At 37.6% G+C, this 27864-nt stretch overlaps 1 protein-coding gene across 2 annotated transcripts; it reads left to right on the top strand.

Moving 5' to 3' along the window:
- The first annotated feature begins 9479 nt into the window (after positions 1–9479).
- Positions 9480–27081, top strand: LOC114355145 (uncharacterized). 2 transcript variants are annotated; one of them, XM_028307831.1, is made up of 4 exons: positions 9480–9599; positions 22949–23311; positions 24186–24262; positions 26906–27081. In XM_028307831.1, the coding sequence occupies exons 1-4, from the start codon at positions 9527–9529 to the stop codon at positions 26999–27001; spliced, it is 609 nt and encodes a 202-aa protein (XP_028163632.1). In that variant the 5' UTR covers positions 9480–9526; the 3' UTR covers positions 27002–27081. The 2 variants fall into 2 exon arrangements, with proteins under 2 accessions (XP_028163632.1, XP_028163631.1); XM_028307830.1 differs by having other exon boundaries at positions 22946–23311.
- Positions 27082–27864: the final 783 nt, after the last annotated feature.

Genomic DNA, 27864 nt, shown 5'->3' with positions numbered 1-27864 from the left:
TTCTCCGTGTTGTGTGAGCTGGCCCTTCCCAATCGTGGTTCCTGGAAGCAATCTTGGCAACAGCCCCTTGATTGCAGCCATGATTGGCGGCGATACTTCGCTCCACACCTGACCTAACTTTAAGTGTATTGATGTACTCTGGTAACTTAGGCTGGGTTGCACCATCTTACTATAACTTTGATAAACGTCATAAATCTGTCAAACACCGGTTATTGTTAAAGTTACTGTTAGATGGTGAAACTCAGCCTTAGTATTCTAACGCCCGTTTTCACAAACGATGCTTGCTTAAATGAAGCAGCAAATCAAACGCACAGCGTTGATTAGAGGTCTGTGATTCGTTCGTGTGTCACTCTCTGCGTACGCGCGCACTGTGATACCTCATAGTAAAGTTTGTGAATACGGGCGTAAATCTCATGCATGATCCTTTAACATTCTAATAGTTCATATTTGGCAAGGAATTTCGTCATATTGAAAAGGAAATCTATACTTAATATAATATTATAAATGCAAAAATAATCTGTCTGTCTGTCTTGCATTCACGCCTAAACCACTGAACCGATTTTGATGAAATTTGGCATAGAGATAGTTTGAGTCCCGGAAAAGGACATACGATAGGAGTTTTTATCCCGTTATTTGAAACAGGGACGCGCGAGATAAAGTTTTTCTGTGACAGACAAAATTCCACGTGGGCGAAGCCGCGGGCGGAAGGCTAGTTCTTAAATATTATCATTAACAACAACAATGTTGTTGTGTTCCGGAGGTGGAGGTAAGATAGCCAGTTCCTCTGTGATTGAGGATTCCGGGTGAAGCTCGCTTCCACCTTGGGCTGATCATCACTTTTCATCGGGTGAGATGCAGGCCAAGAGCTTCCTCGTTGTGTATAAATGAAGGAGACTCTAATATTATAATTCAAGAAACATGAAAAAAGTCAAAAAATATCCCTCAAAAAACTTAACAATATTGTGAAATTTTTCACTGTAAAGAAATAAATTGTTTATTACTTTCAACGGCTTCGTCAAACAATAGCAAAGTTTGACAATGTGCTTGGTATAGTACAGGTGAAACGACTTCGTAGACGAAAATAATATTACTCAATACTCAATACTCAATACGTTTATTGCTTCCATAATAGTAATACAGGTGTTACAATGTGTTAATACAGATAATTATGGACCCTGTTGGGCGCTGCAATTTAAATATAAAACGTAAGAGAGGAGGCTTAAGCTTACACGAAATATTATTTACATTGATAAACTCATCTTATTTTATCATCTAGATATTCTTTTATAGTGTAGTAGCATTTTGTACTTAAAAGCTCTTTTAATCCTTTTGAGAATTTATTATAATTTCTTTCAAAAATTTTTAGTACAACGAAGCAATTGCGTGTCGCACTTTAATATGAGGGTTTCGTACTCGTACTACAGGCTTACGCATAGTTTCCATGCCTCTTTCGCCGCAATCAATCGTTTTAAAGGACTCTAATAATAATCTAAATCACAACAAGCCCAGAGCCCAGCTTGGTGTCGGCGGCTTTATAAATTTCAAAACAATCATCGTTCGGTTGAGCTAAATGATATCCACTACTGGACAAAGACCTCCCCCAAGGCTTTCCATCCTGGACCGGTCCTGCACTCCCCGCATCCAGGTTTTTCCCGCGACCATCCCAGATCGTCGGTTCACCTAGTGGGAGGCCTGCTCATGCTACGTCTTCCGGCCCGTGGTTTCCACTCGAGAACTTTTTGCTCCAACAGCAAAAGAATCATGTCGATGACTAAGGCTGAGTTGCACCACCTAACTACAACGGAAACTATGACGATAACCGGTGCTTTTTGTATGGAGTTTGGCAGATTTTTGACGTTTGTCAAAGTTAAAGTAAGATGGTGCAACCCAGCCTAAGAGTAGGCGCACACCGTTGATTTTTAGTTGGCCGATAGTTGTGCCCGATTTCAAATTGTATGAAGAATCGGCCAAATCGAATCGGCGTAGTGTGCGCACTCCCATACATGCCCATACTGATCAACTGCCCGACTAAACTATCGGCCGACGAAAAATCAACGGTGTGCGCCTACTCTAATTGTTCTTTGTATGACTTTTATCAACATGTCAAAATTCGACGACTCTTGTCGGCGGGTCAGCGGGTTTGATCTTCTTTGCAGTTTAAAAACTAAAAAGACATTAATTAGGTGTGTCACGGAACCCTGAAAAAAGAAACCTACGACATTGCTTAGCCCTTTTGTTGGTACCTTTAAAAGCAAACCAAACTGGGATTTTATAAGGCTTTGTTGGTAATTTGGTTGGAAAGTTGAGAAGCTGGTAAAACTCAGCAAGGAATTTAGTAAAGTTTGTACGAGGCCATTGAAAAAGAACCCGTGATTATTGCAAAAGATCGAACGTCTGAAATACTTCTCATAGTGGTGTAGGTATAGCCGTGATTCCCACAAAGGCCGGTTAGCATAGCTGGGCATTAACTCGTTAATCCGTTAATCGTTAATTAACGAAGTTAACATTTCTATTAACGGATTAACTTTTAAGTTAACTTAAAAAAATGTTAACGGACTCGTTAACTTCCGTTAAATTATCCTAAGTCCGTTAATCGTTAATCCAGTACCTACTATTTACCAAAAAGATACAGCAGGCACGCTGAAAAACGCGTTCTGATAAGTACGTTCGGGCTTCCACCCGATCACTAACGACACATTTGTTAGTAGGTATGTGTGGGACACTCTTGCAACTGAATTTAAGACCAGTTTTCCTCAACCGATTGAGCTGAAATTTGGTATACTTATATAAGTACGATGACAATGCAATGTTATGGTACTATTGAGCTGGTCTGATGATGGAGTCATGAGGTGGCCAAAGGAACTCCTAAATGAAACGGCGGCATCGCATCGAATTTGGGTTCGTTGGATTTGTCTTTTCGAGCACTTTAGTACTAGATGATGTCCAGGGTCCTGATGATGGAGTCAGGAGGTGGCCATAGGAATTCCTAAACGAAACGGTGGAAACTTATCGAGTTTGGGTTTGCTGGATTTGACTTTTCGAGCACTTCGGTGCTAAATTATATTGTAATTGAACCAAGGCTCTGAGATTGAGATACTACTAAAAAGTGTAAAATAAAATTATAATAATTAAAAAACTTTTTTAAAAACAAGCTTTTATTCTGAAATGCAGTAACAGTTGTAGTTACTAAAACAAAAAAAAATTGACCAAGTGTGTGTCGTACCACGCGCAGTGTAGGGTTCCGTAGTTATCCGTCGTTACCACAATATGTATATTTCAGGAGCAAGCAATTACTTCATCTAAAGTCACTTTTAATACTTTCTTCTTAGGAATTTTTATTAGGTATGAAATTTTATAATACATGAGTAAAACGACTATTACTCCTAAAGTAATTGATCTATCCTAACCGCTATAGTTTTCCTTGAAAGTTCATAAAGAACACTATTATCATGATTTTTTCGGATTTTTCAAACCAACAGTTTAGTTTTTAGTCCTACTCGAACAAAAATTTTCACTTTAAACTTTAATATTTTGCTAACGGATCTCTAAATCGAAAAATAGTCTTAGAAACCTCTAAGCCATTTTAAAAGACTTATCCAACGATACCCCACACGATGGGGTAGAAGTTGAAATTCATCCCCACTTTACATGTAGGGGAGCTACCCTAAAAAAATTTTTTTTTCCAAATTTTATTTTTCCGTTTTGTCGGCGTGATTAATATGCATATCTCCACAAAATTACAGTCAGTTCCTTGTCAGGACTACGGAACCCTAAAAATAATTGTACTTATGCAAGGTTCAAATAATTTCGAAAGCTTGTAGAGCGCAAACAGGGTTATTCCGTATTCGACCCATGACAACTCAACCCATTTCTTTACTCACCCCAAATAAGTATTCCTAGCTCAACCCATTACATAATTCGTTATTCTGCCCAAATGCATTCCTTACTCAACCCAAAGTAAATATACCAAAAATAAGTATGGATAGCAAAACAACGTTTACTGTTTTTTCAGAAATTTAATAATGATAAATACATACTAGTATGCACAAAATTGATTTATAAATAAATAAAAAAAAATAAAAACATCACAACATGAATAAATGATAAATATGAATATGTTGATTAACTAAAATATATCAAAGATTTTCTTTTATTTTAAGGTAAATACATAAACAAATTAAGAGGCTGAAAACTTTTACCGCGGGATTAGCTGTCCACATGAATACTTTTATTATTTTTCTTTTTTCATCTCATACCGCTTGAAAAAAAAAAGATAAAATACATTGTATTATTTGAAATATTTGTACACTAGCTTTCCGCCCGCGGCTTCGCCCGCGTGGAATTTTGTCTGTCAGAGAAAAACTTTATCGCGCGCGTCCCTGTTTCAAAAACCGGGATAAAAACTATCCTATGTTCTTTCCCGGGACTCAAACTATCTCTATGCCAAATTTCATCAAAATCGGTTGCGAGGTTTAAGCGGGAAAGCGTAACAGACAGACAGACAGACAGACAGAGTTACTTTCGCATTTATAATATTAGTTGGGATTAGTTGGGATTCATGAACAAGTGTCCAGGGAAAAAATTATACGCCATCGCTTGGTTATATTGATTTAAAAAAAAATCACGGTCGTTTGATTTATAGTGGATTTATAGTAGATTCTAATTAGTCATTATTTGATTTTTGTCCTTTTGTGAGAATTCCTGTAGTTTTATTTAATAGAACGATCTTAACACAAAAGTTAACTGAGCTTAAATTTCTAAAAAATATGTTTTTATTCTGACCGTACATAAAAATCTTATATTTTTTAAGTGGTTTTAAAATGGGTTGAGCTAGGAATGTTTTTGGGGTGAATAAGGAACATAAAATTAAAATTTTTTTGTGGGTAGAGTAAGGAACAAAATTGGGTTGAGTAAGGAAAAAATAATGAGTGGGTTGAGTTGTCGTGGGTCGAATACGGAATAACCCTAAAAGAGGAATAAGCCTCATTCGACGAGGATTCCGTCAACTGGGACCGCAATTAACTGGGACCGCGGTCCCAGTCGCCGGATGCGTAAAAATTAAATAATTTTCTTCCGGCGACTGGGACCACTCATGGATTTTAGTACTGTACCAATTTTAGATTGAATAATATTTTCTTTTAAGTTATCTATGAGTGGTCCCAGTCGCCGGAAGAAAATTATCTTCCGGCGACTGGGACCACTCATGGATTTTAGTACTGTACCAATTTTAGATTGAATAATATTTTCTTTTAAGTTATCTATGAGTGGTCCCAGTCGCCGGAAGAAAATTATTATTTTTTTATGGATCCGGCGACTGGGACCGCGGTCCTAGTTAATTGCAGTCCCAGTCGCCGGAAGCCTCAATTCGACGCGCGATATAATAAGCTTTCGAAATTATTTGAACCTTGGATACAATTATTTTTTTCGTTTTATTATCATGTGTTTAACGGATTAACGATTAACGTTAACTTGCGTTAAATCTTGCGAAATGTAACGTTTTAACGTTTAACGAAGTTAATTTTTTTATTAACGGTTTAACGATTAACGAAGTTAACTATTTGATTAACGGTGCCCAGCTATGCCGGTTGGTAAAAAAATAATTTTAAAGGCTGCAGTCAACCAGTTTTTTTATGATTTGACCAAATTAATATTCATGATTTCATAAGAAAATGAATAAAAATCAACAAAAAGCCTTAGGTCTGAACTTTGTTATTAAACTTGGCTTTCATTACACATTTTATGTTTTCGATGGGATTGATTAAAAATAATATTCTGTCGGACATTAAGGGCTGATTTTTCAATCGTCGGATAACTTTTAACTGAAGAATAAGTTTGGCACATTGACAGATTCCGTATGGGAAATATGTCAGATGACAAGTTTATTCTTCAGTTAAAAGATATCTGACGATTGAAAAATCAGCCCTAAATTAAAAGATTTTTTTAGTTTCCCCACATATTTCTTATTCTCAGAAAGCGCCATCTACCTTAGAATGAATGAACTACAACAACCAATGCTAAGTTTGAGTCATCTGCCGGCGGCTTCAGGTATTAATACACTTGATGATTTTGTTTCGTTTTGGCTTAAAATAGCATTCGTAGTTATAGTTCACCTTCCCAACGATAGATGGCGGTTTCACCATGTGAAGTTTCCATTTTCATAATTACCACATCGCGTCGTGCTACGTAGTAGTTAAGATAAGATAAACATTTATTGTCTTTTCTGTGTAAGTGTACATTTTTTTTAAAGATTATTAACAATTTGTATTGCGCAAATTACTAATAGTCCCATTAGCCCCTCGTTATAAGCTAAATAAGCTTGTATTACGAGTGGGCTCACCACAATAGTCGAGTGGCGGTGGGATTCGAACCCGCGTTCCTCGGATCTCGAGTCGGCCACTCCGACTAGTCCAGTCATTTAAGCTTAAATTAGGTAAGAATCTCGGAATTAGAGATACCCAGCTGTAAGTCTGTAAATACTTGTATATTGACACCCTAAAAGTTGTCTCAAAACCTACATATGGTAGGGTGTAAGCAACTATTAAATTTTAAGGTCAAAGGTCACAAAAATCGGTTTTTAACGCTTTTTTTGGAAATATCTCATTTCCTATGGGTTTTTTGCTATTTGTATTTATTATCAATATTGTAGAATACTAAATTCTCTACAAATTTTGTTTAAAAATTTTTTTTATACGGTGAACCGTTTTCGAGATAGAGGGCGGAGAGCGCGCGGTCACTGCATCACTTCAGGTCAACTTAAGCGGTTTAGGTTTTTCATACAAAAGGATTTTCCCGCTAATTCCCGTGGGAATTTCGGTAATTACTTGTTGTAAATAAGCTTTAAGTTTACTAAGGTACCTACATGCCAAATTTCAAGCGTCTAACTTCCGTTAAGCGTTTAGATTTTTCATACAAAAGGATTTTCCCGCTAATTCCTGTTCCCGTGGGAATTCCTAAGTAAACTATAACCTGCCCAGGTGTATGAAGAATAATTGTACCAAGTTTCGTTAAAATCCGTCGAGTAGTTTTTGTTTCTATAAGGAACATACAGACGGACAGACAGACAGACAAAAATTTTACTGATTGCATTTTTGGCATCAGTATCGATCACTAATCACCCCCTGATAGTTATTTTGAAAATATATTTCATGTATAGAATTCTGTCCGTCTGTATGTTCCTTATAGAAACAAAAACTACTCGACGGATTTTAACGAAACTTGGTACAATTATTCTTCATACACCTGGGCAGGTTATAGTTTACTTAGGAATTCCCACGGGAACAGGAATTAGCGGGAAAATCCTTTTGTATGAAAAATCTAAACGCTTAACGGAAGTTAGACGCTTGAAATTTGGCATGTAGGTACCTTAGTAAACTCAAAGCTTAGTTACAACAAGGAATTCCCGAAATTCCCACAGGAATTAGCGGGAAAATCCTTTTGTATGAAAAATCTAAACCGCTTAAGTAGACCTGAAGTGATGCAGTGACCGCGCGCTCTCCGCCCTCTATCTCGAAAACGGTTCACCGTATAAAAAAAGTTTTTAAACAAAATTTGTAGAGAATTTAGTATTCTACAATATTGATAATTAATACAAATAGCAAAAAACCCACAGGAAATGAGATATTTCTAAAAAAAGCGCAAAAAAACGATTTTTGTGACCGTTGACCTTGAAATTTAATAGTTGCTTACACCCTACCATATGTAGGTTTTGAGACAACTTTTAGGGTGTCAATATACACGTATTTACAGACTTACAGCTGGGTATCTCGAATTCCGAGGTGAACTTACTATAATGACTGGACTAGACCCCTTCACCTTAAGTTCGGCTATCGTGGCTGTAAGGTAAGGTAAAGTTTACACGCAAACAAAGACAAAAAAACGGATTTGTGCACTTTCCATTAAAATTCCAAACACAGCAAATATTCCTGAAGCGTTTGAATTGCGTGTGAGATAAAGTAGCATTCTGTCAGCTTTTACTTAGATGCGCAGTAAGGTTCCGTTTACATTTCAGCATCGTTTGAACTAGCTGTCAAAACGACACCGCGATACGCATTTGTCAAAACAGCTGTTGTTCATTCGTCGTCCAGTTGCGTTACAGTTGAAAATTTTTAGCGCAATCGGGGCCCTGAGCCTGAGCGTTTACATTGCAATATCTGATTTGATCAATTTCGCGCATAATTGTAACTGAGCCATAAGAAAATATTATATGAGCCATCTAACCATGGCTGGATATACTGCCTGCCTTTGTCTGTGTTGTTGTGGTTTAGTGTTAAGTACAAATTTTACCGTAGTTCACTTTCGAGAGAGTAGATGGCGTGAAAACTAGATCTTAAAATAATAATATTATAAATTACAAAAACAACTGAATCATTCCAGAGAATTGCATTTTCAACACTAACTTTTTTGCTGCAACCAAGAATCACCAAGATTTCATCAATTCCAGTATGCTATTAAAACACGAGAGCGTGTTCAAATTCTAATGTATTCAATCTTTAAAACATTCGCCTAATGAAAATATTATCTAATATGAACCACTTGTGGCATCGACGCTCCGGCCCCGGCCAGATTGAGCTACCCGTCCCTCTCCGACAACGAACACGCCTATTGAAAAGTGAGATAGGTATATTGCGTGTATCTATTAGGCACTGCGAATGTGTGCGTGAGGATCTGATTCAGATGATGACCTCGCAATAATGATGCCCTATTCCTTTCCAATTTACAAGATTCGATAGAGATAGGTTGCTGCCGATAGGGTGTGTTTCGCTCCTACCTTCCAGAATACGTTTTCAGGTAACATCGCGTGCAAAATTTATTGCCGTTTAATGGGCAACTTTCAAGACGAAGGGTAAGGGGGGACATTTCTCTTGCGGGGGGTCTAAGTTGTTAGTGTTAGAGCTATGCTTCGTGATTGAAATGAAAAATTGTTGGGAGACCTAATGGTTTGGAAAGAATGGTATATTTGCTTAGTTTTTGACGAAATTACTTTCTTTTACTAAGGAATATGTGTCAATTTCAATAGAGGTGTTAACGAGATTTCATTTAAAATTAAATATTAATAGTTTTCCTAATTATTTCTGTATTTAAAATTGTAGAATTATTTGGGATATTACTTAAGATAGTATTATGTAATCTGAAAAAACTCTTATGGTTGATATTTCTGCCAAATTAAAATGCAATTTATTGTAATGCACATTTTGGAAAATGTTTTTCTTGCACAAAGCTGAGCTAAAAAGAAGCTTGTTTACATTGAAATAGGAACCTAAACCAAATTTTCAAATTTTAAAGTTATTTCAGATCCGTTTCACAGCTAACTCGTTTTTCAGCGGGCCCCTAAACTGGCAGGGGGATGCTTGCAACAAGTACACACATGCACCGATCGGGCGCACAGAACGCAGGTACCAATTTATTGACCTGCATCTATCTGGGAAGCCTAGATGTAGCTAGATTTGTGCATCGAACGGGAGCCCCAGTCATGGCTCAGACCTCGTTGACTGAACCCGTTTCGCGACATTTGCATAAATTTGGATTTATGTCTCTTAACTATAACTTCAAGATGAAGTTAGTGTTCTTCTTCATCCTCACCGTTGGCTGCTTGGCGGCAGGTAGGTGTTTTTCTCGGCTCGCGCTGGCTTTTTCCGAACGTTTAGGCGGAGGGCTTCTTAAGTGATTAGGCTTAATGCGACTGATTATCGCGACCGCGAGTTATTTTTAACGTAATCTAATCGCATAATAATAAAATTTAAGAAATCCATTTTTTCTCATAATTAGGCACTTTTATAACTTCAGCTCATTGTTGGGCCTATCTCATTGCTCGCCGTTGAGCTAACATGTCATGTAATGATTTCTATTAAAATGCACAATTTTCATCATAAACCCACATAGCCCATGGTTGGGCATAGTATAAACCAATTATCATAAGTAGTGTCATTTGGCCTTCTGCTGGGCTTAAAATCCAGTCTTATTTGGTTTTTCTGGTAATCTGGTCACTACTGCGCATTTTCTTTTAGTGTCGATCAATACTTGAAGCTATAAATAGATTCCCTCCATCAAACACATTTTAATATCAAACTGTCAATGTTGTTATCGATGAATTGTAAATGCTTATATCAAATCCCGTAAATTCGCAATTTTGAGCTCATAAATCAGAAATTTGCATATTTCTCGCCAATTGATAAATTCCGCCATTTTGAATTGATAGTTCAAAGGGCATCCTGGATGACCCATAAATAAACTGAGCCATGTAGCGCCCTCTGTAATGTGCCGGTTCATAGCGGGACCCACCTCACCCACCTGTAGATCAATCCGGAAATGCAAGGGGTGGGGGGTGGCAGTGGGGTAGGGGTCTGTAGTTCAATCGGGAGCCACGGGTGGCGCGCCACACGCTAGCTAGACCACGTTTTAGTGAAACGCTTTGAGCGCCACCAATCTGCCGAAGGTGGAACTGCAGGAACCCCTAGCGGGTAAAGTAGGAACCAGCAGTGCGCCATCTATATTCGTAGTCGAGTACTAAATTTACCGCCTAGCGGAGAGAGCCATCTGTGGTTCTAAAATAAACTGCTATCTAGTTGGGTGTTCTGCGCGCCCTCTGTGTCATGTGTGTTGAACCTTTCAGTTTGACTAGCAGAGCGCCCTGTATCTTATCTTATCTTATCTTATTTTTGGGCCGCGCATGGGCGCAGTGCACGTCGACCCATTGGGATCTTTTGTGCTTCCCTATACCTTTATCCCCCCTCATCCACAAAGATCCTATCCATATAGTGGATCAAGTGCTTGGGTGAGAAGGACCTATATTCTTCTGGCGTCGGATAAGCCGACCCCAGGAGACCCATTCTAGTTCTAGCTAGCGCGTCACATTCGCAGAGTAGGTGTTTCATGGACTCCGCATGTTCTCCACATGCTCGACAGCTGTCATCCGTAGTTAGGCCCATTTTGTGGAGCATGTGGTTTGTAGTGTAGTGTCCTGTTAGCGCACCCGTGATCACTCGGGCTTGCCTTCTGTTTCCATTGAGTATGAGCTTTTCCCATGATCTTGTGTTTCCAACTAGGAATAGTTTGGAGTGGCTCATGCCGTTGGAGCTTTCCCATTCAGCTCTGTGCTTCCTGGATGTATATTGCCTCATGGCCATGTGTACAGTGCTTATAGATAAGGGCACTATCGGCTCTGGCCCAATAGGTGCCGCCTCTGACCCTTGTCTCGCTAGACTGTCGGCTCTCTCATTGCCTTCGATTCCAGTATGTCCAGGTACCCACATGAGGGTCACCCTGTTGTGCCTTCCAAGTTTATTCAGTGCCAAGATTGCCTCCAAAACGAGTCTGGATCCAACCCTCACTGAGGCAATGGCTTTGAGTGCTGCCTGACTGTCACTTAATATGTAAATGTCACGCNACTCACCAGAAAATCCAGTAACCTCTCTCCTCTGGCGTTGTTGTTTGAGCTGCCCCACACAACATGATGAGCATTCGCATCGCAGCCAATGATGGTTTCCAGATCTTCTTGGTTGCCGTGTTGTATCAGATCCTGCATTTGCCTTGACACAGGATCTGCCTTTTCATATGGGAGATATGCCGATGCCACTATCACTCCTCGCAAATCCCCCTCCCTTTGGATCTTCACTGCTGTGAGATCCCTGTAAGAAAACCTGGATAGAGGAATCGCACTTATCCCATTTCTGACATAAATGCAAGTCCTCGTATCATTAGTAGAACAATTATATATTAATATTCCACCTGTGCCGCCGAGTCCTTTCACCTCACCTTTGTACAGGTAGGGCTCTTGGATTAAGGCGATATCATATCTTTTGACCTTGAGCTCTCGTGCCATGATGGCAGTCGCCGCTTTGCAGTGATGCAGATTAATTTGAACGCACCTTAAACCCCCGAAGAGAGCCGCAGACGTCAAATTCTGTCCCCGAGCTCGGTCTCCTCATCCGCGGAGATATCATACTCCAGCGGCGAGGACCGTCCCAGGTCCAGGTCAGCTATGGCCTCCAGCGAGCCTATGGATGCGGGAGACAGAGCGGCAGCAGGTTCATCTACCACCAGCTTCTCCCCCGCACCCCCAGTCCCTCCGGATAGCCCTTCAGAGCGCCCTGTATCCTTTTGATTGAAACTATTTGCCACACTGCAGCGCCATCTGCAGTGCTTGGTGGAACTACTATCAATCGGGAGCCAAGGGTAGCGTGCGACACGCTAGCTAGAGTACGTTTTAGTGAAACGCTTTAAGCGCCACCAATTTACCGAGGTGGAACTACAGGAACCCCTAGCGGGTAAAGGAGGAACCAGCAGTGCGCCATCTATATTCGTAGTCGAGTACTAAATTTACCGCCTAGCGGAGAGAGCAGCACAACGCCATCTGTGGTACTAAAAGAAACTACCATCTATTTGGTTGTTCTTGTTTGGTACGCCATCTGCGGTGGTTTATGAACTGCTATCTAGTTGTGTGTTTGGCGCGCCCTCTGTGGCATGTGTGGCTTTCAGCTTGACTAGCGAAACTACTTGCTGCACTGCAACGCCATGTGCGGTGGTTTATGGAACTGCTATCTAGTTGGGCGTTTGGCGCGCCATCTGCGGTGTTGTTGTGAACCATAACTTGGTAACACGCGCGTTTGATGTATACTCACACTCAGTACCTCTAGTACGAAAAACTTTCGAGTTCGTTTCGTTTGCGTATTCAAAGTGTCATCGAAAAATTTTGTATGAAAAATTAAACAGCGCCCCCTATATTATAGCCGCCCTAGGGGGCGCTGTTTAATTTTTCATACAAAATTTTTCGATGACACTTTGAAGTTTTTCGTACTAGAGGTACAGCTCACAGACCATTCTACAGACAAAGTTAAATGTCAAAATGGAATTACAATTTCTTATACTCCGATTAATCAAACCAACTGAAAATAGTTCATGTGGTCCGATCAGTAGGTCAAAGGCAGGCAACCAGGGGAATTTTTTCAGATAGATATTAATTTACAAGATAATTTTAACAAGATACAAAACATATTTTTTTTTAGCTTTCAATATTGCAAATAATGCAACATAAGCTAACTTATCTAACTATCTTTTAGTTTATATATTTGCAACTGTCCACATTGCATGCCGTGGCAGCCTTTAATTAAGACAGCACTTAGTTTTAAGCACTTTTAGTTATAGTAATTTCATGTAGTATGCGTGTTTGTCTTGTTGATTATCCTAATAAATAAAATAAAATAAAATAAAACATAGAGTTTCAAACAGGGTTTACGGGTTACCTCCGCCATTTCGAATACCAATCGATCGAAAATCAAATTATCGAACAGTATTCATCGAAAAGTCAAAACATCAAACGGTCAAAATATCGATTTGTTATCATATCGTAAGCTCATTTAAATCTATTAATTAGTTCATCGAAAATCAGTATAGATATTATTATCCCGAATAGCCGAATTTTTAAATTGCAACCGTTTATTTTTTCTTCTTTTCATTTTTCTAAGCATTCGTTATAAATATTTAGAAGAAGACCCATTTTCCTGGTTGTTTTTTTTTCTTTCAGGTACAGACTCAGCAGAAAAGCCAAGTTTTAAATTAAAAAAATCACCCACTTTTAAGAAAGTAAACTGCTAGAAGAAGTTATAGTGATAGGGACAGCTTATTACAAATAATTCTAAATTTTATTCCATGTAGCGCAAGTTAAAAATTAGGAGTTTGCCTATTCCATAATTTTTTTCCCTTAGATTTTGGGAATAATAATCATGCGCTACATTACATCAATCAATTTTATAGAGCATCCGGATTGGCGTTCATACCTATTAAGTTAGATGACAGTGGTGTGAGGTTATTTTTTCTTAAGTTAAACTGATTATCGTAAGGCCTTTTGGCCGTATGTTAACTGCTCGTGACAGTCAGACAGTTTTCAAAATATCCATCAATGATCAGTCATGACTATGACTGATCATTGATGGATATTTTCACTTGGATGAATATTATTCTAACAAGTATTTCGTTTGTGAATAAGAGCTCTTTCAAAATGTTATTTTAAGGCCGAAACTTATTTTTTTCCTAACGTAGCTTTTTAATATATTTTTTTTTGTAAACGCGTGAAACGATTGGCTTATGCCAGTATGCGTCTTCTTGTAATGTAAAAATGCTTTAGGTTAGGATTTGCACAAAAACTGACTGAAAAATTTTAATGCTTGTTACTTTAAAAAAAAAATCGCTAGAGTGAGAGCGAGTAGAGTCTCAAGAGCGCTAAAACTTTTTGATCCAAATTTGGAGGGCGCTACTGATCTTTAAGGTATAGGTACAGATTTGGCCCTAAAATAAACATTTTTTCTTTCTTTCTTTATAAGCCTAGGCGCAGACCACCGATTTTTAGTTGGCCGATAGTTGGGCCCGATTTTAATTTGTATGAAGAATCGGCCAAATCAAATCGGTGTAATGTGCGCACTTCCATACATTCCGACTAAACTATCGGCCGACTAAAAATCGATGGTCTGCGCCTAGGCTAAAAGTGTGGTTTGTTCAATGTAATGATTTAATTTAAGGAATGAATATTTTTTTAAAGAAGATTTAAAAAAAAAGATCCATCAATTTGCTTTATTATCACTATGATTAGAATAGTTTTAATTTTGTAAATAAGTAGTATTACTATGCTGAGTATCCATCTTTTATTTATTTTTAAATTTCCTATTAGTTTTTAGGATAAGATGCCTTTAAAATAGCTTGTTTTGTTGAATTCGTGGGAATTCATTATAATTTAAAATGAGCTGCGTTTTATGTAGAACTAAGTACTTACATAAATAAGTAAAAATAAATATTTAAAGATTTAAATACTCAGAAGTAATCTCATAGTATACCTAATTTTAAGATGCTGCGCTTAATGAATATGAGCTTTTAAGTTCAGAAATTGCTGCGCGTCATCAAGTTATTACATGAGGGTAGTCAGATAAATCGGTAAAAAATAAGTTCTAGCAAAAAAAATACAGACTTGAATACAGAGGGTCTAGTGTGAGTTTCCATCAAACGCGCTCACTAGTGAGCGCGTCAAAAAATGACATTAAATGTATGACGGATTGTACAGCGCCCCTAGCGGGAAACTTTCAAAAACTAAAATTTACATACATTTTTAAACGCGCTCACTAGTGAGGACTTTTGATGTAAACTCACACTCTCCCACCGGTTTTAATTTGAATTCGCATACGAATTTGCTTGCACAATAATCATTTTATGACAAAAATCTCACGTAACATTTTTAATTATAATACATAGAGTAGATGCAGTCTAGAACGTAGAGTCGTATGCGAGTTTAAATTCGAACGATTCATAAATATATCCTGTGCTGAGTTTAAAATATAACATTCCGTGGTTCACACGGACATCAAAATCTGCTAAATTCATATTTTATGTGCAAAATTTGAAGACTATTTTTCAGAATTTCTGATATTTAAAAGTTAAAACTTCTAAACTAATATTTTTAAAAGAAATTTAATATTATATTATATTAGACGCATGTATGCACGTAAATATTATTTAGTGCTTTAGTCGTAGTCACAATTTTAGAATTTCATTAAGTTGCACATAGATATGGTAGAGCCTACTGGATCTTAATCGGATAGTGCGCTAAGGGATTCATTATTTATCTTTTACTAGCTGTGCCCCGCGGTGTCACCCGCGGTAAAACGTAGCCTATGTGTTAATCCATGTTGTCAGCTAACTCCATACCAAATTTTATTAAAATCGCTCCAGTCGTTTAGACGTGAAGAAGTAACAAACGTACACACTTACACACTCATAAACTTTCGCCTTTATAATTATTAGGCTGAGTTGCACCATCTTACATTAACTTTGACAAACGCCAAAAATCTGTCAAACTTCATACAAAAAGCACCGGCCGTTATAGTTACGGTCAAAGTTAGGTGGTGAAACTCAGCCTTAGTGTGTTGTACAGCATACATAATAGGGAAGATGCATTATTTTTATTTTTGTGTTTATTTTAAAGAACTCCATGTAGAATAGACCGCAAGTACAGGGTGACAGGTAAAGCGATACATTCCTTGAAAGGGGTTAAAGTAGAGCTTATTTGCAGTCATTTAAGTCATATGACACCATGTCCGAAACTTGTTCATTTCAAAGTTATTCAAGATTTAAGTATTTTTTTAAAAATCTCCAGTTTTTATGTTAAAATGTACCCTTGTAATGAAGAATACGGAATAATGTTAACTTTTTTGTTGTATTCGTATAGCTAAATAATAAGATTGACATTTTAAATTAAAATTTGCAAGAAAGAATCGTCATTACTCAAGTAAAAGCTAAAAAACCATGTATTATTTTGCAAAAAAAATATGTTTTAGGTAATTAAACAAAGAATTTCCAAGAAAAAATGTATGGAATGTTGTGTACAAATTACAGAATTTAGTTCCTTGATTCATTAGCTATTCAAAAAGGTACAGGTAATTTTCGCAATTTTTCCTATATTTGCATTATATGACAATGCTTTATGCCAAATTTCAAGATTCTGAGTTTACGGGAAGTATCCTGTAGGTTTTGATTCCTTTGCGAGTGTCGAAAATTTGTTGAAAATATCGACATAATCGGCTGTATCTTTTGATTGGCTTGGCTTAGAAGTTTGATATTTTCACAGCTTAAAGGGACAATAGACCTGAGTATTTCATGTGAATTTCAGCTTGATACGTTCACGCGTTCTTGAGATAAAGGGTCTTGACAGACGGACGGACGGACAACAAAGTGATCCTATAAGGGTTCCGTTTTTTCCTTATGAGGTACGGAACCCTAAAAATGAAAAAACTGTAATTTACTGCAAAAAATGCGGTTTAAAGTTGTCAATTTAAATTTTCGCGCTAAAACGGTCCTATTGATATCGATACTTTATTATTTAACTACCTACTATGCACTTTTACGTCCGTATTCAAAAACGATTCTTGCTTTAGTGAAGCAGCAAATCGAACGCACAGCATTGAATAGAGTTCTGTGATTGGTTCGTAAGTCACCCTGTGCGTCCACGCGCACTGTCAGGACTCATAGTAATGTTTGTGAATACGGGCGTAAGGTAGTTACTTAAATTCTAAGCGGCATCTTAATTTATCAACTACCCAATACAGGGTGGAAACGATGGAGGATGAGTGATATCACTCGATTATTTCTAAACTAATAAGATATCGAAAAACTGGTTACTGATCCTGAAAGTGCTTCACGAACTCTATCAAACGGTGTCAATTATATGTCACAGAATCTATATTATTAACAAGTGCCTAATATTTGTTTTTCAGTACCTATTTCAGTGATTTTAAACAGTATCTCTGTGGCTGTAAATTTTAATGTATGGATACTGGAAACATTGAACTTTCGGATAGATCCAGTTTATTTTGTGACCTTTTATTGATACCGTTTACATTTAAATCATTGGATGGCAGTGAACACAGTTGCATATAGAGCGGAGCACACTTATTAGCCCGGAAACGGATCGCAACCGTATCAACTCGAAGTGATCATGTTCTTTGTATGAAACTTATTCGTATCGTAACGTAAACGCCTCGCCTCGGAACAAGCTCACGGCGAAAGGCGATATGGCGTTGATCCCTGAGGTGGAATTGTGTAAAGCAATCGTAATCATTTGATAGTTCATAACGTACGATAAAGTCAGTTAAACAAAGCATTTGACAGAATACTCGTACGTTATGAACTGTCAAATGATAACGATTGCTTTACCTACACAATTCCACCTTTGATTCTCTTCATAAATTTACGAAGAGAGCAAAAATAAAAAGTTTGTTCGAAAGTCTGACATCTTTATTTTGTTTTTAATTTCTTTCCTTGACAATCCCTTTCCGGGTTGATAAGTGTGCTATGACCTTAAATCAACAACCCTGCGCACGCTCCAATTCTGGTCCAGTAGACTTTGCCTTTAGCAGATTTTGCTTGTACTTTATCATTTGCAAAGCGAAATTGACGTTATAATACGTCAGTGCTTTTTCTTGAGTTTTAAATAGTTGGCACAACATCATTCTTCTTAAGAGAAGAAAATCATTATTTTTAACGTCACCTTTTAAATTAATTTACTTATAATTTAGACCTAGATTTGCTGCGCTTCGAATTACTAATGACCTCAGTCCTACCTCCTCATTTTTCCCGTTTGAAAATCCACTCACACTTAAGTTGAACTAGTACTTAAAAGCTAAAAAAACTATACTTACGACTGCATGTATTAAAAGATGGATCTTTTTTGCTACAAAATGTTTACTGTTTTCTAACCTAAGATACGACTCTATTATGTACTAAGAAGTAACATAATTTCTCTCTGCCTGTACGACTCGTATGGACTTCACATATATTTTACCATTTCATTCCGTTTATTTGTCTTTAGCGAATTCATAAATAAAATAAAAACTACTTCTTTATTTACCTCCTATTTGGATAAATTGTAAGTTATTATAATATTTCATCCATACTTACCTACCAGTTTTATATTTAAAATAACGATTTTTTTACGGTAACGGTAAGAAGATGCCATGCTCAGATAAAAGATGAAAATAATTAGGCCTATGCTTTGACCATAAAGTTATTATTCCTTCGGAGTAGAGCTGCAACCACGAGCTGTCAAACGAAACCGATTTTGGATGTTATTAGATGTCATTTGTGTGTCAGTTGTCAGGATTATTTCACTGTTTTGAACACACAGAAACTAAAGGAAGATGTGACAGGGGGGGGGGGCGGTGTCGCAGCAATATGCCCAAAAACTCTCATTGCTCGTGACAGCAATGATGACAGCAGCGACGTCATAATATAAATAGTTTACATTGCTTACGTAGTAGGTAGGTACTAAAGATTTTTCGGACGTTGAGTACTAATACCGCAGTGGATAATGAGCACATATTTTGATTACTTTGTGTATGTGAATATTTAATGTGATACTGAGTTTCGAACTCAGCGCATTAGTTGGTATCTCTCTATATCTCTATGGTTCTGAACAATAAATCAATCACTGAACCACTCACCACGTTTTTGAAGCACTATTTCTCATAAACATCCACGATTCCACTCACGTAAAATGTGAAAATATCTCTAGAGTTCAAATTTTCAGCGTGCCAATAAGTGCTACAGGACGTCCACTGCTGAACATAGGCCTCCCCCAATGACTTCCACATCGCACGGTTGGTAGCGGCCTGCATCCAGTCATTGGGGGAGGCCTATGTTCAGCAGTGGACGTCCTGTGGCTGAAATGATGAGGATGATGAAAATAAGTCCTAACGAATTCTGAAATAGTTGTAAAAAAATGGTTCTGTTCAATCGCACAATATTGCTGCTATAGTGGCATCTCGCTCGCTCAGTTCTTTGTTGCTCTATTCCGCTAGGTATATTAACTTAATGTCTGTATGAATTGTCTTCCCAATCAGTAGTCCCTAGTCCTTTAGTGGACAGAACTCAAAGTATGGTCTACAGACGATTTCAAGTTTTGCAGGCGACACATTGTAAGTTTTTACGTAATGGTCCTTGCAAACAATAAAGAAATCAAAGAGGTTCTTTGGTACCTGGTCTAAAATGGGACTATTTAAAAATGGGAATAACCATTTAGAAGACCATGCAAAGTAATGCGTAATAGAATCTGCTGGAATCATAATTTATAATTCCAGCAGATTCTATTACGCATTTGGGCGGAGCACAAAGCTCGTAGAGACGATGGCCGTTGGGGCAGGAAAGTTATCGAGTGGCGACCACGGGCTGGAAGACGTAGCGTGGGCAGGCCTCCTACTAGGTGGACCGACTATCTGGTAAAGGTCGCGGGAAGAGCCTGGATGCGGGAAGCGCATTACCGTTCATTATGGAAAACCTTGGGGGAGGCCTTTGTCTAGCCGTGGACGTCATTTGGCTGAAACGAACGAACGAACGAATCAATCCCAAGAACGGGGCACCATAGGTTCATAAAATATGAAACAGAATAAAGAAAATAGTTATCTTATAGAATTTTACTTAGTCTGGGCATGTCTGGCACCATGTCTGGCACCATGTCTGGTTACGACTTTAGCGATAATGGCTCGAAATGGAAGAAGAAACAGATTGGTCATCTGAACATACAGTAGCGCGAAAATAGCCATCCGAACATGCAGTACCGTGAAAATTGCAATCTGAACATGCAGTAGCGTGGAAATAGCCATCTGAACATGCAGTAGCGTGGAAATAGCCATCTGAACATGCAGTAGCGTGGAAATAGCCATCTGGGGTGGAATTGTGTAAAGCAATCGTAATCATTTGACAGTTCATATAACGTACGATAAAGTCAGTTAAACAAAGCGTTTGACAGAATCATCGTACGTTATGAACTGTCAAATGATTACGATTGCTTTACACAATTCCACCTCTGAACATGCAGTATCGTGGAAATAGCCATCTGAACATGCAGTAGCAAAAGCCGACCGCCATGCATCGGAAAGAGAGACAAACAAACGCCTGTCACCTGTTCAATCAATCAATCCAAAAACTTTGGCATTTTTAATTGATTTGATCGTCCTATAATACTACGAGTAGAGCAGGTATCGATCGTCCGTAGGGAAAAATAAAGTTTATATTATGTAAAAGCTAAATTTTATTCTAAATTTAGGATACGATGGTAGTAGTCATTTTGTCCCACTTAACTCGTCCACCTGCGGATCGCGTCGGCGATGGCGATGGCGATCACTGCGCGTGCGCATAGATCGCGGCGACCAATACAGAACGAACTCATCGCTACCATCTGAGGTGCTGATCGCCATCGCGCACGCAGGCTGTAGCACGCTGCTGAAACATAAGATGTTTTTCATACGAAATATCGTAAAGCATGTCATGTATAATTCACATAATCACATTTTAATGTTTCAAAAATTAAAAGTAAAAATCACCTTTCGGTTCCATGCATATGTATTTAGTCATAGTTCATAACATATTTAGTTAGACTGACGGCAAATAGATCAAAGAGTAATTTTATAAAACTGCTTCACACAACCCTAAAACTATTTTCAAAAGAGACCAGCAAGCAGACAGTCAAAGTAAACATCCAATTCTCCTTTGCCCGTGGGTTGTTTTAGTGGGTAGGCCTCTCCCTTCCGGAGGGGGGAGCCCCACATATCCATGATCACGGGTATGCAGTTCAATGCATTTTTTCCCACGTTAATAAAATTAAAAAAATCCCAAATATTTCATCTGTTTCTCATATCAAATCCTGTAGAGTCATTTCATACATCATCATCAAATAATTACCCCATTCACAGTTAATGAAAGTATATTCAGTATTCATGTCATTATTGTGCGTCTTCACGCTTTTTAGGGTTCCGTAGCCAAATGGGAAAAAAGGGAACCCTTATAGATTCGTCATGTCTGTCTGTTCTTTCACAGACCAAAGTTGGTCCATATATCAGTCTCCGTCAGTCTAGAGGGTCCGGAGCTATGAGTCCTTAGATGCCCTGCCTCCCCTTTGTTTGAAGCATTGCCTCGATCATTGTCATACATTCAGCTGGTCGTCTACTGTCGCGTCTCCTCATCCAAGTAAGCACCTTTAAAGATGTACTACGACCTAATATCAATAAAATAAAACAATCAACCATGTCTGTAGAATTGGAACCGAGAGGTGGTTTTCCGATTTTGAATTGAGTTAATACTCGTAGTAGGGTTCAAAAAAAAAAGAGTTCTTTGTTAAGTTTAGAGCCAACCCCATTGACTGGGAGTTGTCTTCGTTGTCTCTAATAGTTTTTCGCTACATTGGTATAGGTCTGATGAAGGAACCAAATTATTTAAATGATAAAAAGAATCCTGTCAGGTTCGAGATCTATTTCAATCTTTTTATATAGAATCCAGAAATTGATGAAAAAGCAATTGACAAAGACCACGCCAAGGAAGGAATTATTAAGGAATTATTTGACGGAACCTCATCAAGCATTAATCATTACATTTATATTCGACATAAAAGACTTTTCACCATTAATGATATCCAGGATCGAATGAAACATCTAGAAAGTTCGTTCGTTCGTTTCAACCGAAAGACGCCCACTGCTGGACAAAGGCGTCCCCCAAGGATTTCCACAAAGACTGGTCCTGCGCCGCTCGCATCCAGGCACCTCCCGCGACCTTCACCAGATCGTCAGTCCACCTAGTGGGAGGCCTCCCCACGCCACGTCTTCCGGCTCGTGGCCGCCAATTAAGAACTTTCGTGCCCCAGCGGTCATCAGCTCTACGAGCTATGTGCCCCGCCAACTACCCCTTGATTTTAGCGATTCTGCGGGCTATTAGTTTAGCATAATTTCTCTCAAAAATATTGACACATCTTTAATAACGCTATTAGAATAAAACAGCTGGGTCGGATTTAGATGGAATTGATAGAATAGCAAAAATTAGTTCGATCTACTAGCTTAACATACTTACTAGGACATTAATCTTTGTAGTTAACCAATACATAGTTTCCTGACTTTGATAATGTCAGTTTCAAAGTTCTATAAACAGAATTCATTACGTTTTTATTCTACTGACTAGCTTTTTCCTGCGCCTCCGCCCGCGTGAAGTTTTGTCTGTCACAGAATTATCGCGCGCTTCCCTATTTAAAAACCGGGATAAAAAATGTCCTTTCCCGGACCTTAAACTATAACTATGCCAAATTTCATCAAAATCAGTTCAGTGGCTTAGGCGTGAAAGCGACACAGACAGACTGAGTTACTTTCGCATTTATATTATTAGTAGGGATTGGACGTACTCGTATAAGGCTGACTTGCACCATCTTACTTTAGCTTTGACAAACGTCAAAAATCTGTCAAACTACATACAAAAATCACCGGATAAATTGTTACGGTTGAAATAAGATGGTGCAACTCGGCTGAATTTCAGGAACAATTTTTATTCCTTTCCGCTGCGTACTGTCAGTCTTTTTTTGGTATTATGCTGTGTGTGTGTATTTTAAGTTCTGCATACGCGAATGTTAGTAATGTTACATGTTTCCTTCCAGCAGGCCAAGAAGCATCAACATCGAAGAAGAAATTGAAGCCTTACATGGAAGTGCGAGATGATTGTTATGGCGAGAACCCTAAAGAAAAGTATGCCCACCCTCAAGACGTCCTGAAGAACGTGGAAATCACGAATCTAAAAGCACAAACCCAGCTCAGGTCGCATGTAGATCTCATAGGAAAAGTAGTTGAGACTGTCCCTGAAACCACCACCCCCAAAGGAACTACCCCCGACGATGGTAAGGCAGACAAGGCCACCGCCAAGACCACCGAGACCCCTGATAACTTGGCGACTGCTTCTACAGCCAAGGTGGATGAAAAGATCAATAGCCATTCGAAGACCACCACTGAACAGCCCACAAAACCATGTAAGTCAATTTCAAACACATTTTTACCAGACCTCTACTGTCAGTTAAAAGTAGATCATTCTTTATCTATTTGTCGGCTCGTCAGGGATTCGAACCTCAAATATTGTGGGCGAAATAGGGTATCGTGCAATGAGAATGAGACTTGTGTTCGAACACTTTTAATAATCGTCAAACAGAGTTCAAAATCAGCACTTAGTTCTTAGTAACTACTACAATCTAGACTTCGTCGAGCGATAAAATAGGCACTAGGTGAAACGTGGGACAGTTCCGTGACGATGTCTTCTCTTGTCGGCGTCCGGAGCGAAAGTGAGTTCGATCCGTCCCGCCGTGACCGCTACGACTCTGTCGAAGCGCGCCAAAGCGGTGTTGCGCCGATTCGCCGCTAGGTGGCGCACTTGCGTTTCACTTTAGTGTTTGACCGCCTGCGACATATTTATGTTTGGAACTGAAATGACACTTAGAAAACCTTATTAACTAGTTATTAAAAAAAAAGACTAAAAGTAACACAATTCTATTTATTTTTTCAAATTACACAAAAATACTACAAAGAAATTGTTTATTAACTAGTATTCAATTCGATTGAATACTATTTGCGAGTGTCTTAGAAATCAAGCTGTATACAAATCGATTTAAAATTGTATTGTGGTGTGAACTAACAGACATCATAAATATTTAACTTGTTATTTATTAATGCCACGGAGAACATAATATTTGTAAATGGCTCACAATCACAAAATACCTAAATGATGCACGAAATAAACATAAAATAATGTGGCTAACTTCTTCTTCTCACTACCACACTACTGTACAATTAGTGGCAGGGAAAATGCCAACAGAAAATCCTTGTGTAAGTGAAAATTATATGTTTTTCTAGCTTACCCATTCCGTACTCAGCCGAAGGTGGTCAATGGACTGGTGGCCGGCGAGGAAGACCCCCAACAGCTAAGCTATGTGAGTGGCTTTACTTTCACCATCCTCTTACTAATAATCTTTTACGAAGAACTCATCACGGTTATTGACATACTAATTTATTTCGATATATACAATGTGATTGAATTGATAGATGAGAATGACCACCGGTTTATAGTGATTTTGTAATCTGTTGCAAAATACGAAAACGCAAGTTTTTTTTTATTTTAACGTGAAATACTGTCCGTGACAAAGGTCTCCATAGAATCTACTTACGCCCGTATTTACAAACTTGCTTGCTTAAGTGGAGCAGTAAATTGAATGCACAGCGGTAAATAGAGCTAGTGATTGGTTCGTATGTCACCCACGCGCACTGTGAGACGTCATAGTAATGTTTGTGAATACGCGTTAATATCTTATGAACAAAAATTTTGAGATCTTTACTTATGTAAAGGACGCATTGATGAGTAATATTAACACATAGATTTGATCTTAAATAAAGGTACTAGGAGTCCTTGCCTTGTCTACGATCATTATCATTAAGTTTGTGAAAATAAATAAATTAAAAAAATAAATAAAAATTATCATGTTTGTGACTAGAAGTAGAATACATCCACAGTATACATGTGTAGTAAAATAAAATACTCATGTCAATTTCATTCTCATTGACTTTAAATAATACATAATGATAAAGATAAGTTAAAGCCGTAATAGAGCCAAAGTTTAAATTATTGTTTAAGTAATTTAAGTACCTACTAGTACAACTCCTGAATATTATGTGATAGGTATAGTTACTATATGTTTCTATTTAGTCATCAAATTAATTAATTAGTTATTTGGAAAGGAAAAAAAATATTTATCTCTTTTTTGCAACAGATTACACATAAAAAAAAGTATTGCATTTTGAGTGCAGAGGTTTATCGAAAATAATATTTAAAAAAAAACTTTAGTGTGGTTTTTTAAATAGCACCTAAATTAATAAATAAATAAATCTCTGTTTTTAATAATAACATTCTTCTACAACACTAACTCAAAAATATTTAAAATAATTTTCAAAAGTATTAGAAGTACTACTTCCAGAACCTTTTAAAATTATACCTACTTTTTAGAGCTAAAAAATGTATGAAGTTGTATGTACCAGTTACCAAATAATTTCGGATCATGACAGTCATCTCAAATGTTGTTAATTCAATCAGTAACTTGAAGTAAGTATTTCTAATACTTACTCATTTCTAAGTATACCTAAGTCCAGCATAAAGTGCGTAAGCAAAAAAGGTAATTGTACTGAAAATAATAACATCACGACGATAAAATTTATCAAAATACTGTTGCCAACACAAGTATCTTGTAGTTTTGATGCTAAGATTATTTTCTTTCAACAAAATTGAATTTATAGCACTTTATGTAGGACCACCCTGTATTCTTAAATATTTCAAAAGCGTGTATTTATATCCACTTGCGTGCAAATCAATCGACTGTCAGTAGTTATAAATAATTAATCAAATACTGACGCGTTAGTAGTTTTAGTAATATCTTACAAATAATACTTAATTTGTTTTTTTTTTTTTTTTTGTTTTTTTTTAAACTTATTATTATTAAATAAAGTATGAAGTGCATTCCTGTTAGTGCCTTAAAGCTGTAGTGTTACTTTGAGCATTAAATTGCCAATTTCAATTTGTAACCAATTAAATTAGTAATTTACTTATCAATAACAGTTAATAACTACATAATATCAATAACTTACACCTTTTCTAATAACTCCACACACACGCTGCATGCTTCCAGTTAATTTTACACTTTTTCATGACGTTTTATATTTTTAAATTAACCGCATGAATCGGCCCCAGGCTTTTGAATGAAGTCCGTTTTTTTGCACTGAAGTGTAACCCTCTCCGATTGTTCGCAGTTGTTCCTTAGCCTCTTTTTCGTACTAGGTCTTTTAGTTTTCTAAAGGAACTAGTGTGATTTTTTTATTTATGATAAAGATATACATATAAGATGTAGGTATGTATAAGAATAGCTAAAGGAACTTCGGCAAGTAATTCTTTATAGCTCTTTAATCCCATTAGAGCTTCGCTTGGTGCTTAAAGCTACGTTATGTGCTAGTTGACATGCTATAAGCGCAAAAGGCATATTTTACCATAGCAATACCCACGCTGATGCTTCTCCGAGTTCTAAATGGCGATTTGACAGCCAGTTGACACCTAGCACCTAGCTGCATGCCCCAATGGAGCGTTTAGAGTTACCATGAAAATTACTCGGAAAACCGGATTCAAGTTTTCAATTTTCCTTTTAAATAAGACAAATATAATATTGCTTATTTACAAATCAGCTTATGTCTTTCTCCGTTAGCAGCAGCTTTCAAAAGTTTCGTATTATCACGGAGATTGTTCTTAACAAAACCGGTCAGGGTCCGACTTATCGGATTATGTCCACTTATCTAGTTGGACGGTAACCCTAAACGCGTTCAGTAGGCCTAGGATGCGCACCGCGATAAGCGTTTATCACGCTATTTTATCCAAATCACGCGATAAGCCCATACATTTGTCGTCTAAAATCATCGATATGATTTTATCACGGCGCGCATCCTAGCCCGGCTGAAGTCCGTGCTGCCCGAATCCCGTGTGGCACCAAGCGAAGTTCTGGTCCACTACCGCATAATAACAATGTTTTTTGGTTTGCTAGGTGATTGGATCTTGGCCCATGTATATGGACAACAGTCCAAATATCTACGACTTGGTCATACTAATCCTGAATTTTGTGTTGTATAGATACCGTTAATTATGTGAAGCAAATCAAGAAACTGTAATAATAAATCAAATTTAATCATTATTTTATTTTATTAGCCCGTCCACTGCCTTCAGCGGTAGCTTTACAATAAATTCTACTTTTCAAATTCGTTTTTACGATGGGGCAGTAAGCGCCAGTAACTACCATAACCCGTAATACCTAGTTACATAGTTTCTGGAAAATGATCTTAGTAGATATTTACAAGCTTTTAGATACATTATTTTGTAGTTAGTAGTAATTAGCTTCTCTAGCTTCAACAGACTTTTTGAGCCATTTTTTTGTGAAAATTGAACATTTTCCGGTTGACTGTTACATTTGTGAAATTCTCCTAAGAGATTTTTCCTTTAACTATATCAATTGAGGTGTATTATATTTTGCAAGTGAGTGCGTGTTGTTGGGTCACGCTTAACGCAGTGCGGTCTAATTAAAGATCTTTGCACTACCCTTAAATATTGCCTATTGCCTGTCATCCTATACTGTAATTAGATACATACACAACACTAATTAATTATGTTCCTAAAATTGTGATAATTTTATTAAGTTCCTGTAAATGACAAAATAATCTTAATGTATTAATCTTCAATGCGGTCTTAATTTTGAGACCAGAATAAACGTGGAGGAGACTATTTTGTTTCTGTAAGCGTTCGTGCTTAAGAAGAAAATGGCGTAAAGTTCTGATGGTTTCCATTACAATGAAGAAATTATATCATGATTACACAGACACAATTTAGTGACAATGTAAGGCAAGCTTTCCCACAACAACGTTTTTTCACTTAATCACACATTTTTCGCCAAGCTCCTCTTTTGCATGAACGCTGGCTCAGATTTCGAAATCACAAAACTAGTCTTGACTC

Source organism: Ostrinia furnacalis, unplaced genomic scaffold, assembly GCF_004193835.3.
Source record: "Ostrinia furnacalis isolate ACB-3 unplaced genomic scaffold, ASM419383v2 OfSCF2357, whole genome shotgun sequence".
Taxonomy (NCBI): Eukaryota; Metazoa; Arthropoda; class Insecta; order Lepidoptera; family Crambidae; genus Ostrinia; species Ostrinia furnacalis.
This window is presented reverse-complemented; position numbering and strand designations above follow the sequence as displayed.

Excerpts from the sequence above, each read along its gene's own strand:
- LOC114355145 (XM_028307830.1), top strand. The coding sequence starts at position 9,527 with ATGTCTCTTAACTATAACTTCAAGATGAAGTTAGTGTTCTTCTTCATC. Across the intron at positions 9,600-22,945 it reads CGTTGGCTGCTTGGCGGCAG|CAGGCCAAGAAGCATCAACA; the intron begins GTAGGTGTTTTT and ends GTTTCCTTCCAG. Across the intron at positions 23,312-24,185 it reads TGAACAGCCCACAAAACCAT|CTTACCCATTCCGTACTCAG; the intron begins GTAAGTCAATTT and ends ATGTTTTTCTAG.